We start from the raw sequence: 15111 nt of genomic DNA, 5'->3' as shown, positions 1-15111 counted from the left end.
CCTACTATTGAAAAACTACTTAAAGAACATTGATTTGAAGGGAATACATTATTAGCCTGGCCCCAATACCCATACATTTTATACTGATCCTGCATGTCACTTCCCTGTTTAAATCCTTTAGCAGCATCCGTAGTCCTTAGGATAAATTCATAACCCTTAGGTAGCCTTTAAAGAACCCTACCTACCTAACAATAACAATAATAATAAATAAAAATAGCCAACATGTATTTGTTCCACAAATATTTATTGAATACCTACTATACACAGGTGTTGTTCTAGAGTCTAGACGCCTGAAATACAGTTGTGAACCATATATAGATCAAGTCCCTGCTCTCGTGAAGTTTAAGACTAGAGGAGGAAACAGATGAGCAAATACACAAATAAATTTTAAAACGATCAGACAGTGAAGTGCTGTTCAGAAGCTTGGAATAGGATGATGTGATAGAGAATGACCAGCTCGCTCCTTCAGGTGGGTTATTAGGGAAGGCCTCACTGACTAGGTGGAGTTTACGCTGCACTCTCACTGAACATCTGAAGTACTCGCGTTCCAGGTAGAGGGAGGCTGCTAGTGCCGGGCTCTAAAGCAGCTTCAAGCTCTGTGTGATCAAGGAGCAGAGGAGGCTGAAGTGATGGGAGTCAGAGCTTGAAGGAGGAGTAGGAAGATGAGGACAGGGAGATAATAAACAGGGGCCAGATGTAGGTCTTTGTAAGCCAAGTTAGGAGTTCGGATTTTTTTTTTTTGGAGGTATAGTTCATATACAATACAACTCACCCTTTTGAAGTGTACAAGTCAGTGGTTTTCAGTATATTCACAAGGTTGTGCAACCATCACCTCTATTTCCAGGATATATTCATCACTCCAAAAGGAAACCCCATTCCCACTGGGAGTTTGGCTTTAAGTGTGATAGTAAGCCACTGGAAGATTTTAGCAGGAGACATATAATCTGATTAATGTTTTCAAGATCACTCAGGCAACTGTGAGGAAAGTGGATTCTAGGTAGGCTCAGGTAGAAGCAGGGGGACCAGGTGGTCTTTTCTATACTTAAAGCAAGAGGTAGTGTCTTGGATTAGGGTGGTGGTAATAGAAATGGAATGAGGTAAAGGGGTTCAGGATATGTTTTACAGGTAGACACAACTTTCCTCTAATGCAGTGCTTCTAAAATTACCTCTAATGAAGAACCAATTTGTTAAATTTCCAGTCTGTCACAGATTGAAACTTTTGAAAAGTATAATAATATTATAAGTAGAGACAGTGTTTCCAGGGGACGTGCCTGGAGTAGCGGTTTGTGGTTAGGAGGGGTATACGGGATGCTGCTGGTCTGTGCCCATCCCTCTTTATTCTTCTCTATTTTTCTTCTTACCGGTTTTTCCTATCTGACATTCTATAAATTTCATTTATTTGTTTTGTCATCTTTTTCTTTTCACTAGAATGTAAACTCCTTGGGAACAAGAATATTTTACTGTTTTGTTCACTGCTATATCCCCCAGCCTAGAATAGTGTTGGGTATATAGTACTCAATAAATGTCTGTTGAATGAATGAATGAATTATAAATAAGTATGTATGAATGATTATTTATATATGTGTGCTAATTTCTTCAAACTCAAAATATTTGATCAGCTACTATGTACCAGACGTTGAGATGGAGTGGTGAACAAATGTTCCTTTGTTTAATTGTTCTTCCAGTGACAGGCACCTACCGTGCACTGTCATAGGTACTGGAGACCGAATGGTGGGCAAGGAGGTATTCTAACAAGGAAAACAGGGATCAAGGAAGGTGTCCCTGAAGAAGTGATTTAAGAGATAAGTAGGAGCTAATCATGTGAGAGGAACTAGGGATAGGAGGAAGGAATGCCATGTCTGCAAGCCTGGTGGTAAATTGACAAATAAGATAAATACACCTTTAAGAAATATTTTGTCTATTTGGGCAGAAACTTAAGAGATTATTAATCAACTAAATGTTTTCTCCACACAAGGGTACAGAGACTAATAGATATTTTCAGATTAATTATCCTTACATATATGTAGGATATACAGTATACTCAACTGATTCTTACCTTGTCTTTGAAATACATTTTTACCTCTTTTGTTTTGTTACTTTGCCAAATCAGTACATACATTTTATTGAAACTCTTTTTAAAAATATAGATTCGTTGAAGAGGAACATATTCCTTATATAAATGCTTTTCAGCATTTTCCAGAAGAGATGAAATTATATGGGCGTGACAAAGGAATCTTTGCTATAGAGGTCAGTTATTTTCTTTTTTACTTTGTAGTCACTTATAAGACACAAGAGTAATTTGGTGATTTATATTCCTCTCCTGACTTATTTGGTGTTGGAGTTTTAAAAAATGTCATCTAGTTTTTGTTCTATTCAAATATGGACATTAGTCATAATTTAATGAAGAGTAGAATTATTATTTTTTATTTTCCTTATGTGGCTACATCTAATCCTTTAGGTTACGCTATCCTCAAAATACAGCTATAATGTGAGGTGTGTGCATTGCAAATAGGTGTATTGTTGAGACTAAAAGTTTTATATAGAGACCTTTAGGTAATTTCAAATTTAAAAAACGGTATTTTTTGTTGTTGTTTGCACACTATGTTGCTTTGGAGAAAAGAGATGAAAGTTATTATGTTGTTTCAAGAGACACTTTTTTAAATATATTTAATTAATTAATTAATTAATTTTAAAATTTTTGGCTGCGTCAGGTCTTAGTTGTGGCATGTAGGATCCTCATTGAGGCATGCGGGATCTTTCGTTGCGGCGCACAGGCTTCTCCCTAATTGTGGCGCAGGCTCCAGGGTGCGTGGGCTCTGTAGTTTGCGGCACGCGGGCTCTCTAGTTGAGGCGCGTGAGCTCAGTAGTTGCAGCACATGGGCTTCGTTGCCCCGCAGCATGTGGGATCTTAGTTCGCTGAACAGGGATCGGACCTGCATCCCCTGCATTGGAAGGTGGATTCTTTACCACTGGTCCAGCAGGGAAGTCCCTCAGGAGGCACTATTTTAAGTCCTTTGCTTGTGTTAGGCTTCTTCTAGATCTCTTTTCAGATGTCTCCAATGGCAGCGCTTCTGTCCTTTTAATTATGAGTCTTTATCGCTATTTATAATACTCAAAGGTTATTTTCCCTGTGCTCTTCATCAGAAGGTTTTCAGTGTACTAAATATTAATATTAAATATTATCCTCCATTTACCCACTTAAGGAATTATTTTCAAAGGCTTTCCTAACCTTCACAACCTTCACATTGTTTTCAGTTTAATTCAAGAGACATTTATGATCCTTACTAAACCCCTGCATGAGTATGGTTCACCATCTTTCCAATTTTACCTGTGAGTAAACACCTCAGACAGGTAGAATGATTTGCCGAGGTCATGCAGATGGTAGTCTCAGACTTGGAACTACAGTGCTTTAGGCCTTTTACTCATTGTATGGTCTTTTGTTCTGTTTTTGTACCATCTTACTATTATTTGTCCCATCTAGTCTTTATTTCTTTTTTCTTCTTTTTCTGCCTTTTTTGAATTAAGATTTTTTTTATGATTCCATTTTATCTCCACTATTGATTTATTAACCATACCTCTATTTTTTTAGGACGTTGTTCTAGAGTTTATAAAATTCATCTTTAACGTACCACAATCTGCCTCAAATAATAATATACCAGTACATGTATAGTGTAAGACCCTTACAAGAATATATATACTTCCACTTCCCTCCTCCCATCCCTTAGTGTTAAACATTTTATCGTTACTTGTTAGATATTCCACAATGCGTTGGAATTATTTTTGCTTTAAAAAGTTGTTTATCATTTTAAGAAATTAAAATGAGAAGAACTACTTCATATTTACCCACATTTTGCCATTTCTGGCACTATTCCTGTCTAAAAAAGTCCTTTAACATTTCTTATAGTACAGATCTGTTGGCAGTGAATTCTTTTGGCACTTTTTGGTCTAAAAATGTCTTTGTTTTGCCTTCATTTTTGAAAAAACATTTTCACTAGTATAGAATTCTAGGTTTGTACTTTTCCTTCAGCACTTTAAAAATGTTTCTTTCTACAGGACTGTCTGATTTCTCTTCTCTTCTCTTCCCTTCCCTTCCCTTCCCTTCACTTCCTTTCTCTTCCCTTCCCTTCCTTTCTCTTCCCTTCTCTTCCTTCCTTCTCTCCTTCCTTCCTTCCAACTACATGTTAGACCACAGCTCACTAAGCCTTCTGTTCTTTTTCTTTTCCTCAGTGTGTTTTGTTTTGGATACTTTCTAAGACGATATCTTCAAATTCACTGATCTTTACTTCTTGAATGTCTAATCTGCTGTTAAACCCATCTAGTATTTTTTTCATTTCAGATTCTGTATTTTTCATTTCTAGAAGCTCCATTTTAGTCTTATCTTTTTCGTTTCCTTCATTATGTTTATGTTTTCTTTTACATCTTCCAGTTTATTGACAATATTTACAGTAGTTGCTTTAAGGTTATCATCTACTAATTCTGTTATCTCTGTTATTTCTGGGTCTGTTTCTATTGATTGATTTATCTCCTGATTATGTGCCATATTTTCCTGCTTTGCATTCCTGGTAATTTTGATTGAATGAAGACAGTGTGAATTTTGTGTTGCCGAATACTGGATTTTTTTTTGTTCTGGTGTATGATTAGGTAACTTAGATATCAGTTTGATCATTTAGAAGCTTGTTTTTTTAATGGCTGTTCCACAGCCTATATTGTGAGACTAAGTAAGCCCCACTACTAAGGCATGTCCCTTTGGAAGACTCTACCCAGAGCCCCCACTATTATGAAGTCTCTCCACTCCAGCTGGTGCCTTATGCAAACTCTGAGAATTGTTTGGATTCATTGGAAAAATCCAATGATTTTTTTTTCTCCCCTGGCCTCAGGTTTTTTCTCACACATGCACAGATTGGTACTCAGTCAAAGACTTGAGAGGACCCCTTTGCAGACCTCCAGAGTTCTTTCTCTGCAGTTTTATCCTCATTGGTACTCTGCCTGCAAATTATAGCTACCTCAGCTTCCAGGAACTCTAATCTCTCTCTCTGTAACTTAGCAAGACCACTGGGCTCTGTTTCACTCACTGCTCCCTGCACTACAGCTTGGAGACTGCCTCCAGGCAGTAATCTGGGGCCATTTGTTTCTCTTCTCTCAGCGATTATATAGTCCTGTGCTTCCTGTTATCCAGTGCCTAAAACTGTTGTTTCATATATTTTTTCCAGTTCTCTGTTTATCATGGGAAGCCAATTCCCGTAGTAGTTTCCCATAGTAGTTAATCCTTTAAGGGCAGAAACAGAATTGTTCTAAATACTCATTTTTAGACATTTAGAAATAGAGTCAATATTCAGATGCTTTTTAGCTGAGTGTTACGTAAACAGCTCTTTCTTGAATGCCTAAAAATATCTCATTGCTCGTATATTCTTGGATTTTTTTGAAAATTATAATCTCTATTCACGAATATTGTCTCATCTTTGCTTCAGAATTTTCCATCGGCTGGACCATGTTATTGGAAGATCATGGTTGTAGGCTTTTGTTTATACAAAATACTTGCCTAGTAATAATCTCTTTTGTTGACTATTTTTAAATTAATCTTGAGTTGAAGGGACAGGGGTATGTAAAATAGGGGAGTGACTTCTTGTAGAGATTTTGATAGGAAGTATAAGCATAAAAATAGATTATGTCTTGGTAACAGTAACTATTGCACTTTGCCTTTTTCACTTGTATCTTAGAGAACTTTTTTTTTAAATAAACTTTTTATTTTGGAATAATTTTAGATTTATAGAAAAGCTGCAAAAATAAAAATATATCCTTTACCCAGATTCAACTATTGTTAATATTTCATTTTATCCTTTGTGCTGTTCTTCCCTATCTATGTATCTATCTATGCAGTTCTATTTCTGAATCATTGAGGGTAAGTTACATTTATCATGGCCCATCATCCCTAAATATTTTAGTGTATATTTTCTAAGAGTAGGGATATTCTCTTATATAACTGCAATTTTCTTACTAACTTTTTATTTTTCTAGGAGCTGCACAGTATAGATATGCCACAATTTACCTGACTAGTTCTCTATTGATGGAGTTTTGTGTTTGGGGATTAAAGGCTAAAGAAGGCAGCTAGGTAATGAAAAAACAAAACAAAACAAAACTGAAAACAATCTGAATGTCTATCAACAGGAAAATGGATAAAATGTGACATAATCAGACATGGTATATTAAACTACTATGAAAATGAATCAACTACAGCCACAAGCAACAGGAATGACTCTAAGAAACATTCTATTGAGTGTAAATGGCAAGACTTAGGAAGCTACATACAGTATGATATCATTTTTGTTAAGCTCACAAAAGAAGTTAAGCTAAATATATTTATATAGATATATTTATGTGCATGATAAAACTATTTAAAAAAAATAAGTTTATGGTAAGCAAAATTCAGGATACTAGTTACCTCTGGATGGGGAGGCACAGAGGGAGGTCTAGAGAAAGGAGTCCACTGGCAGATGTAGCAGTCGGGTTGGTTTGTGTATTTCTTGCATCCTTAACTACTCTTTGAGAGTAGGAATCATGTGTAATGCTTCTATTTTATCATACATAAGGCCTAATATATAATAATTATGTATACATGGTAAGAACTCTGTCTGTGTTTATTGGTTAAATGATTTGAAATAGCTGAAAAACAGAATGAGTTTAAATACTTTATTTAGAGAAGAGTTCAAATAGATTTGTTGGGGATTTTTTTCCACCTAAGTAGTAAACATCCAGACTGCTTCTTCTGTATTTATTATATATTATACCCAGAGGCTATTAAATAGTGGCATTTGATTGAAAAAATAAGAAAGCATTCCACTGATATTTTAGTGGTAAATGTGTAAGGGATATAACTTCTGCTTATAAGCAAGGACATTTAAAAAACTGAGTTATGGGTGTGTCAGTATCACTCATGAAAACCAGTGTGTGAGATAAATAATCTTATCTGTTATTTGTACTGTTCACCAATATACTGAAACCAATAGTAAATTACTCCAGTCGGAAAATGTATGTTTGAGGCTACATTGATGATACTTGTTTTAGGAGAATCATACCTCATGTTTGCTAAGTGAAACCAGTGATTTCATGTGAATTATCTGTGATTTGGTTTGATCCCGTGCCAGTACCCACCCCTAGTACCCAGCATGCTCAGCCCAGTTCTCCACCTACCTCTGCTTCCCAAGACAAGGAATGAGAACCAAGTTTTATACTCATCTAAGGAAAACTGAATAATGACAAAGGTTAGCCTGCTACAAAAATAATCACATAACCCTGCCAAAATCAAATCAAAATTATTTGTGGATTGTCTACTCTTTTGGATACGAGCTTTTAATCTGCTTTAGTACAGTTATGTGAAATTTGAACATAGGTATTCCACAGTCAGCAGAATATTTGGAGGACAGGCACATCTTAAGAAGGAGGACTCAGGTTTTTCCCAGCTCTGATCCTGGGGCCAAAACAAATAACTGTCTCCTGTTCAGTTGGTCATCAGTTCATAAATTCAAATTTATTCATAAGGTTTATCTTGGTCTGTGCAAGTCGACAGCATGTTTCTGAAATGATCTCATCCCCAGGACCAAGACTGTATTCACATAAAATAATGTATTCACCACAAACTTCCAGAAGATTAGACTTTGAACATAAAAAAGTATTTTTTGCTACTACTGATAGATTTACAACCATTAAGATAATTCTAGCAGAGTAAAAATGCGAATTGAACTGTTTTGTGAATCATAATGCATGTGGAATTCATTTTATCCTTCCTCCATGAATAATACATTACAGTGCTTTGTCATTTCTTCTGACATTTTTATTCCTTGTTAATTTTCCTTTGCAATAGGAAGTCTTGTTTTAAGTTTGGGTTAACAGGTGCATGTAGCATTAGCTTTTTCTCAGCTGAATCTTTGCTTCAAAACAGCACTAAGAATAAGTAAGGGTGAGGCACTGTACTTTTTTTTTTTTAATAGCAAAGCAGGAAGTTCACCTCTGACAGGGTATTGTAATCAGGTTTATCACAAGAGCCTGCTGTTGTGTAACAGAAACTCTAGCTTGTCCTTACCTGTCTTAAGGCATTGCTTCATGAAGGAAAATAAACTCACTGGAATATTTGTGAAATTCAATAAAATGCTTTCCCAAGCACGCCATTTTTAATGCATGCTAGAACAATTTATTATAGCCTTGTGGTCTTTTAAAAAACATATTAGCCTTGTAATTTCTTAGTATTATAATTAAATGAATCTATAGCACTCTAGAAGCCCTATGTGCCATATTTACTATGCCTTTTAGACACATCCTCAGCCATGTCTCGTAATAGTCCATATTCCCTTCCTCCCCTCCCCCACTTTTTCAAGAAAAACGGGAAGGTTTGGGATGTCTTCAAATGACTGTTTACTTAACTGACAGGCAGCTTTTCTTCATTGTATGCTTTGCCTTTGCTTACAAAAGTGCATTCACTATTCCATAGTATGTTGAAACTTTTAAGTGGAAACAGCTTTTCATTAACAAAGGCAGCATTTTCTTTCCTCCTTCCATGTCTTAGCTTTCTCTACTAAGTCTTGGCTTCTTCAGCAGCTGTACCTCCACCAGAAACGACAAAAGGTGCAATTGTTCTAGGAGATGGTGATGAAGATAATGCCAGTGGAGTTTTGTGTGTGTGGGCTGCTGGGGACTGTTTTTCTTCTGTGTTTGGTTTTGTTTTGTTTTTGTCATTCCAGAAAGTTGAGCACACCTTAAAAACAAATCAAAGGGAAAGGGGAAAAAAGCTTTAAAGACCCTTAAACCTTTATCCTGTGTGAACTGTTTCTTTCCATTAAATTGTTCTGTTAATATTTAAGCGGGCCCCTCTGTCCCACTAACAACAAATCTGACAAAACTCACTTTAAAACATAGGGTAATGCAATACAGAGTATGGAGTATCGATGTGGTTTGTTTCTTCTAACAAGTGGGCCATAAGAGTTTGAGTCTTCCTGCCATTACCCTGACATAAGAGCAAAGTTCAGGAGAGGAGACAGGTGTGCAAATTAAGTTTTAGTATTTCCAACCATCTCCTTTTTCTGAGTTGTGATTCCCAACCTCCTGGTAGGTAGCTGTTTCATTTTCCTTATTTATTTAATTTATTTTTTATTTTTTAAAATAAATTTATTTATTTATTTAATTCATTTATTTGGCTGTGTTGGGTCTTGGTTGCTGCACGCGGGCTTTCTCTAGTTGCAGAGAGCAGGGGCTACTCTTCGTTGCAGTGTGCGGGCTCAGTAGTTGTGGCTCCTGGGCTCTAGAGCACAGGCTCAGTAGTTGTGGCACATGGGTTTAGTTGCTCCGTGGCATGTGGGACCTTCCCGGACCAGGGCTCGAACCCATGTCCCCTGCATTGGCAGGAGGTTTCTTAACCACTGCACCACGAAGGAAGTCCCTGTTTAATTTAAAGATAACCTCCTCCTCGTTTTTCTGCCTCTGCCTCTTCGGCTGCTTTATTTTTGAGTCAAGTTTCTGAAGTGTGGTGCTGATTTGAAGCATGTTACTTCTAGCAAAAATCTTTCAGTTCATCTGGTAGAATAAACTAAAAATCTATTCTTTTTCAGGGATACCATCTCCATATGGAGTACCAAATAGTCAAATTGCCGCTTGAACCAAGGTTGGGCCTAGACACACTTATCTCTGTTACAGATAGAATTTATTCTGCCAATGACTTAACACACAGTAGGGATACTTCCATCTTTTCAGCCTTGATTTTCTTTATTTTTATGTATTTTAAAACCCACAGACCAATTTCTTAACACTTAATATGTAACGTACATGTTATTCTACCATGGTCCTTGACAGTAATTCTAAATCCTCTCAAGAATTAGTCATTTCATCATCCCTCACTAGACTCAGTAAGAAGTAATAAAGAGGAAACTGGAAATTCATTCCAAAGTACATCTCCAGTATTTTGAATGTTGATCAACAGCATCCTCTCTGAGTAAAAAGAAAAGATGTAATGCTGGTTCAGCCAGACCCACTGAGTGGCACTTTGCCATGATGATTCATTTTGCCTTGGAGCAGCCTTACACCCTTTGTGAAACTAGGTCCCGTTGGTTGAAGGAAGAAAAAGACTCCTCCAGAGCTGTCAGTCACTCTTTCAGCCTCTCCAAATGACTGTCTTGTTGGATCAACGTTTGATACACTCTGAGTCTTTAAACTCTAGGTTTTTTCACCATCTTACTCTGTAGGCCGTGTGTAGCTCTTGGGATTGTTTGTGCAATCTTTGTTAGAGTAATAATCTAACAGGTTTGAAATCTACCTGAGGGAAATTAAGGCGAGTGTTATGATAACAGGTGTTCTCAGTTTCCCTCACTCCCACTCCCTTCCAGAATTACCACTGCCAGGCAGCATGAATAGAAACCAGCTGATGTGTTCTTTTGTTCCTGGCTTCCCACAACATCTTAACCATCACTGGAATTTGTGGGTGTGCTTCTCTTGTCAAGCTTGTGAATTAAAACCATCTGAGGGTCTCTTCCAGGCTACAAGAAAAATGAGGTTGAGAGCCGCTTCATTTTATTTTATTATTATTTTTTTTGCACAAGAATATCGTGGAGAGCTTGTTTAAACTACAGATTCTTAATCCTAGTGTTAGGGATGGATTTATTAAGTCTGGTGTGGGATCTAGGAATATTTTATGCAAGCATCTTGCAAGTGGTACTGATAGAAATGGTGCTTTGAGCAGTACAGACTAGGTTTCTTATTTCTGCCTCTGTCGTTCTTTTGTTATTACATCTTATTCCACAAAACATTTGAGGTAAAAAGTAGACTAATTAGCAGATAACCAAAGACCAGTATAAAACAAAGTACTATTATACCTTAACTAAATATGCAAAGTTTTAAACAGGATTCTGGTAGTCCTCTTATCCTACTTAATACATCAGAGATTCCCCATGCCAAATGAAAATACAAAGACCCAGCAGCTTCTATGAGACCCTTTCCTTGGGTGTGCTCTCTACATGCATGCATTTTCTAAAAGTCAAAGTAAGACTATTCTAACGCAGTCATTAAATGTTCACTGTAATTATTATATATCCATGTTTTGGAATCTTGTCAAAATTAGAGCCTGATTCCCCTCTCCAGGCTAAGGACAATGGGACAGAAAGAAAAATGTGACACTGTGATCATATTCTCTAAAACAATGCTGTGTAACAGTACTCCCAGCCTTCTGCCCAAGGTTGGATACTTTGCTGAGCTAGTGGTTCAAGAGTGGCCTGCCTTGGTTGGAATAGGAGCAGATGTCTAGGGGGGTTAGTCCATAGCCAGCCCTGTAGGGACAATTGGGCCACCACTTCAAGTGATGTCGGAGGCGGAAGGGAGCGGATGTTAGTGTGGATGTTTTACACATATGTTAAGTCTTTTTAGCTTACCAGATTCCTTTTCATTAATGACCTTGCAATTACTTGTCATGAATTTATCATCCATTAAATTGGTTTTTTGAGATGGTTATTTTTCAAAGGGGAACATTCACTGCTCTAGTGTTTGTTTTGTTTGCAGATAAAAGTACTTAATTTCATCTCCTACCTTCATTATTTGAAAGGATTAGGGTTGCCATAAATCTTGTCAGTAATGTTAATTGTTTTAACTTGAAAAGATGCTTCAGATTTTGTGCGAAATGCAGCAGATGTCTAAATAAGTTAATTTTATAAAGAAAAAAGAGAGCTTTTGCCAAAAGTCACTGAGAATATATGTTTTCCTTTTTTCTCTTTTAAATTCACAGATTAGAATACAATTAATAGTATTTTAGTGTCCAAGTAGAATTACTGTATCTCAGCATTTAAAAAAAGACTTGAAAGGCCACATTGCTATTTTGGATTGACAGAAATTTACTTTGTATTCTTCAGCTACAGATTAATCATATGTTAATAATATAGCTAATTGAAAGCCTTCTTTTTCCTAATAAAACTCAAGAGTTTAGACATTGAAATAGTGGTATCAAAATAAATACAATACAAAGAAGGTTGTAACCTCAGGCAAAGTAAAATCAGGCATAGTTAACACTTTGATTGTTTTCTATAAGCATACTCTTTTTTTTTAATATTTGTTTATTTATTTATTGGCTGCATCGGGTCTTAGTTGCGGCACGCGGGATCTTTTGTTGCAGTGCACAGGCTCATTAGTTGCGGCGTGCGGACTCTCTAGTTGTGGCACGTGGACTTAGTTGCCCCACGGCGTGCTGGATCTTAGTTCCAGCTAAGATCGAACCAGCTTCCCCTGCATTGCAAGACGGATTCTTAACCACTGGACCACCAGGGAAGTCCCTATAAGCATACTCTTGTACCATTATAAAGCATTTCCTTGTGCTTTATAATTGCATATGAGCTGAATGTACCAAAGTAACATTTAACAGAGAAATATTCATTCCTTCAGTTGGCTTCCAAACACCTTCACACATTTAGAAAATGGGCAAGACATGACATAATGGTATTATTGGCACAAATTGTTGGGAAACAGATTTTTGCTTAGAATAAGGAAGAACTTTTTAATGATTAAACCCATTAAAAATGGAATAAACTACCTTCAGGGAAGGTATTGAGTTCCCATCACTGGAGATTTATAAGAAGGGCTAGACATATACCTGCTGGGGATTTTGTAAAGTTAGACCATATACTTTTAAAGGTCTTTCCAACTCTGAATTTGCCAATTAGATTATTTCTCCTACAAGGTGATGTATGAAGTGATTCTGTTACACAAAATAGTTTACTGAACTGATATTATCTTTCTCTCTTACCACTTTTTTTTTTTTTAACTAGGCATACATACAGAAAAGTGAACATATCACAAATGTACCCAACCTGATGAATTTTCATAACCTGAACCAGCCCCGAGATCAGGAAACAACCTTCTTAACACCCTAGGAGCTCCACCCTTATGCTCACTTGCAGTCATTACCTCCATGACTCCAAGAGTAATCAGTCACTCTCCTGACTTCTAACCGTATAGACTAGAAGCTCGGTGCTGAGTTGCTAAGTTTTGTACTTTACATATGTGGAGTCATTCTCTTTTGCATCTGGCTTCTTTTAACATTATGTTTTGAAGATTCATTCATACTGTTGCATGTAGAGCATTCATTTCTTTGCTGTATAATGTTCCATTGTGAGACTGTATCAAAATTTACTAGACATTTATTCTTGTACTTACTCTGTTGTTGATGGCATTTGGGTAGTTTCTAGCTTGGGACTTTCACAAATAGTGTTATGAACATTCTAGTGCATGTCTTTTCATGGACATGCATGCACATTTCTGTTGGGTATATGTAGCTAGAGCTGCTTTGCTGTAGAATATGTCCACACTCAACTTTAATAGATACTGCCAAACAGGTTTCCAAAATGTTTGTATTCAGGCCTAGTTTTAATGGGGTCCTACCGTATCGGAAATGTTAGTTTTTCTGAAATCCCATAAGCCTTAAAAAAATCTCTTGCTTGTAGTACTCGATAACTTTCTATCTCATCCTATAGTTATTTTTGTACACTGATCCCTTTTCTAGAGTATAAACTCCTTGAAGAGATCACTTTATTCACCTTTATATTTCCCAAAGTATGTTGCATAGAATAGACTCTAAATTTAATATTTTTATGTGAGTGGATGAGTAAATGAGGAAAAATTATATGTAGTATTAATAAGAAGAATGTTTGGAAATTGCAGAAATATAAGTAGCATACCCAATAAACTACAAGGGTGATCTTAAAGTGAACAGAATTAATTTATTAATATTAGCTCATAGATTTTCCTGAATTCTATAAGACACTCTTATAGGCTATTAATGTGGGAAAATAGAAGTTTGAATTGCACATTTTTACCTATTAGACTTACACCCTGGTGTCATCTCTCACATAGAAGCATGTGAATATTATATAACATTGAGCTAAATCTGTTAGCTGTGAATTTGAAGATTGGCGAGAGGGTGCCGGTGAAGGAGGGTGAGAGGGAAGTCGTGCTTTGGAGTGATTATGACGACATTGTAACTCCAGTTGGGTTGCAGCTGTATACCAGATTCTTCCATGATTGGCAAGAAGTAATGATTTCACTATACCATGGGTAAGGCCAGTAAGAGTTCTATGAGCCAGATAGAATTTTAATTTACCAGTATTACTGTTTAAAACTGCTTAGTGAGGATATTTGGGATTTATGGGCGTTTCCCCTTAATGCTTTTCTCTACATTCCAAATTTTATTCAATGAATACATATTACTTTTATTTTTTTTGTTTTTTATTTAAAAAACTTTTTAAAAATTTATTTTAGTTTTTGGCTGCGTTGGGTCTTTGTTGCTGCGCATGGGCTTTCTCTAGCTGCGGTGAGCGGGGGCTACTCTTCGTTGCGGTGCACGGGCTTCTCATTGTGGTGGCTTCTCTTGTTGCGGAGCATGGGCTCCAGGCACACGGGCTCAGTAGCTGTGGCACTCGGGCTCAGTAGTTGTGGCTCGCGGGCTCTAGAGCTCAGGCTCAGTCGTTGTGGCTCGCAGGCTCAGTAGTTGTGGCTCCAGGGCTCTAGAGCGCAGGCTCAGTCATTGTGGCGCACGGGCTTAGTTGCTCCACGGCATGTGGGATCCTCCCAGACCAGGGCTCAAACCCATGTCCCCTGCATTGGCAGGCAGATTCTTAACTACTGCGCCACCAGGGAAGTCCCCATATTACTTTTAAAATCAGAAAGTAGTTTTTAAAATAATTTGTGTTGCAAAAATTGCTACCTTGACTATCTCTTTCATTCCAGTCTTGGCCTAACTATGAAGATATCTATAAAAAAATAATTGAAGTTGCCACATTTTTAGATTTGCCACGTTTTCCAGACATAACTGAAGACTGCTATCTTCATCCAAATATCTTGTGTATGAAATACTTGATGGAAGTCAATCTCCCTGGTAAGTGTGTGGTGTATATAATGAGCAAGCTTTGACTTACTAAATTATTATGAACAATATATTGCATCTTCTCAAATCAGAGACTATTAGAGTCATCTGACAGGGTCCATAGTAACATGAAGCTTAATTTTAAAATCCTTTCTTAAAATATTTTGGACCATTTAAAATGGGTAAAAGGACACTTTTCAGAAATAATGAGTTCTATTTTGGTGTGAGGG

The 15111-nt window shown here is 36.9% G+C and overlaps 1 protein-coding gene across 4 annotated transcripts in view; it reads left to right on the top strand.

The window, feature by feature from the left end:
• The window catches only part of TAF1B (TATA-box binding protein associated factor, RNA polymerase I subunit B), a 62963-nt gene that overhangs the window by 25971 nt on the left and 21881 nt on the right, over window positions 1-15111 (top strand). For all 4 annotated transcript variants that reach the window (XM_082425844.1, XM_082425841.1, XM_082425842.1 and 1 more), the window contains exons 8-9: window positions 2148-2247; window positions 14746-14893. In XM_082425844.1, coding sequence (XP_082281970.1) covers window positions 2148-2247; window positions 14746-14893 — 248 coding nt within the window. The remainder of the gene's footprint in view (window positions 1-2147; window positions 2248-14745; window positions 14894-15111) is intronic.

This window comes from Balaenoptera physalus, assembly GCF_965194825.1.
Source record: "Balaenoptera physalus genome assembly, chromosome: 15".
NCBI classification, from domain to species: Eukaryota; Metazoa; Chordata; class Mammalia; order Artiodactyla; family Balaenopteridae; genus Balaenoptera; species Balaenoptera physalus.
This window is presented reverse-complemented; position numbering and strand designations above follow the sequence as displayed.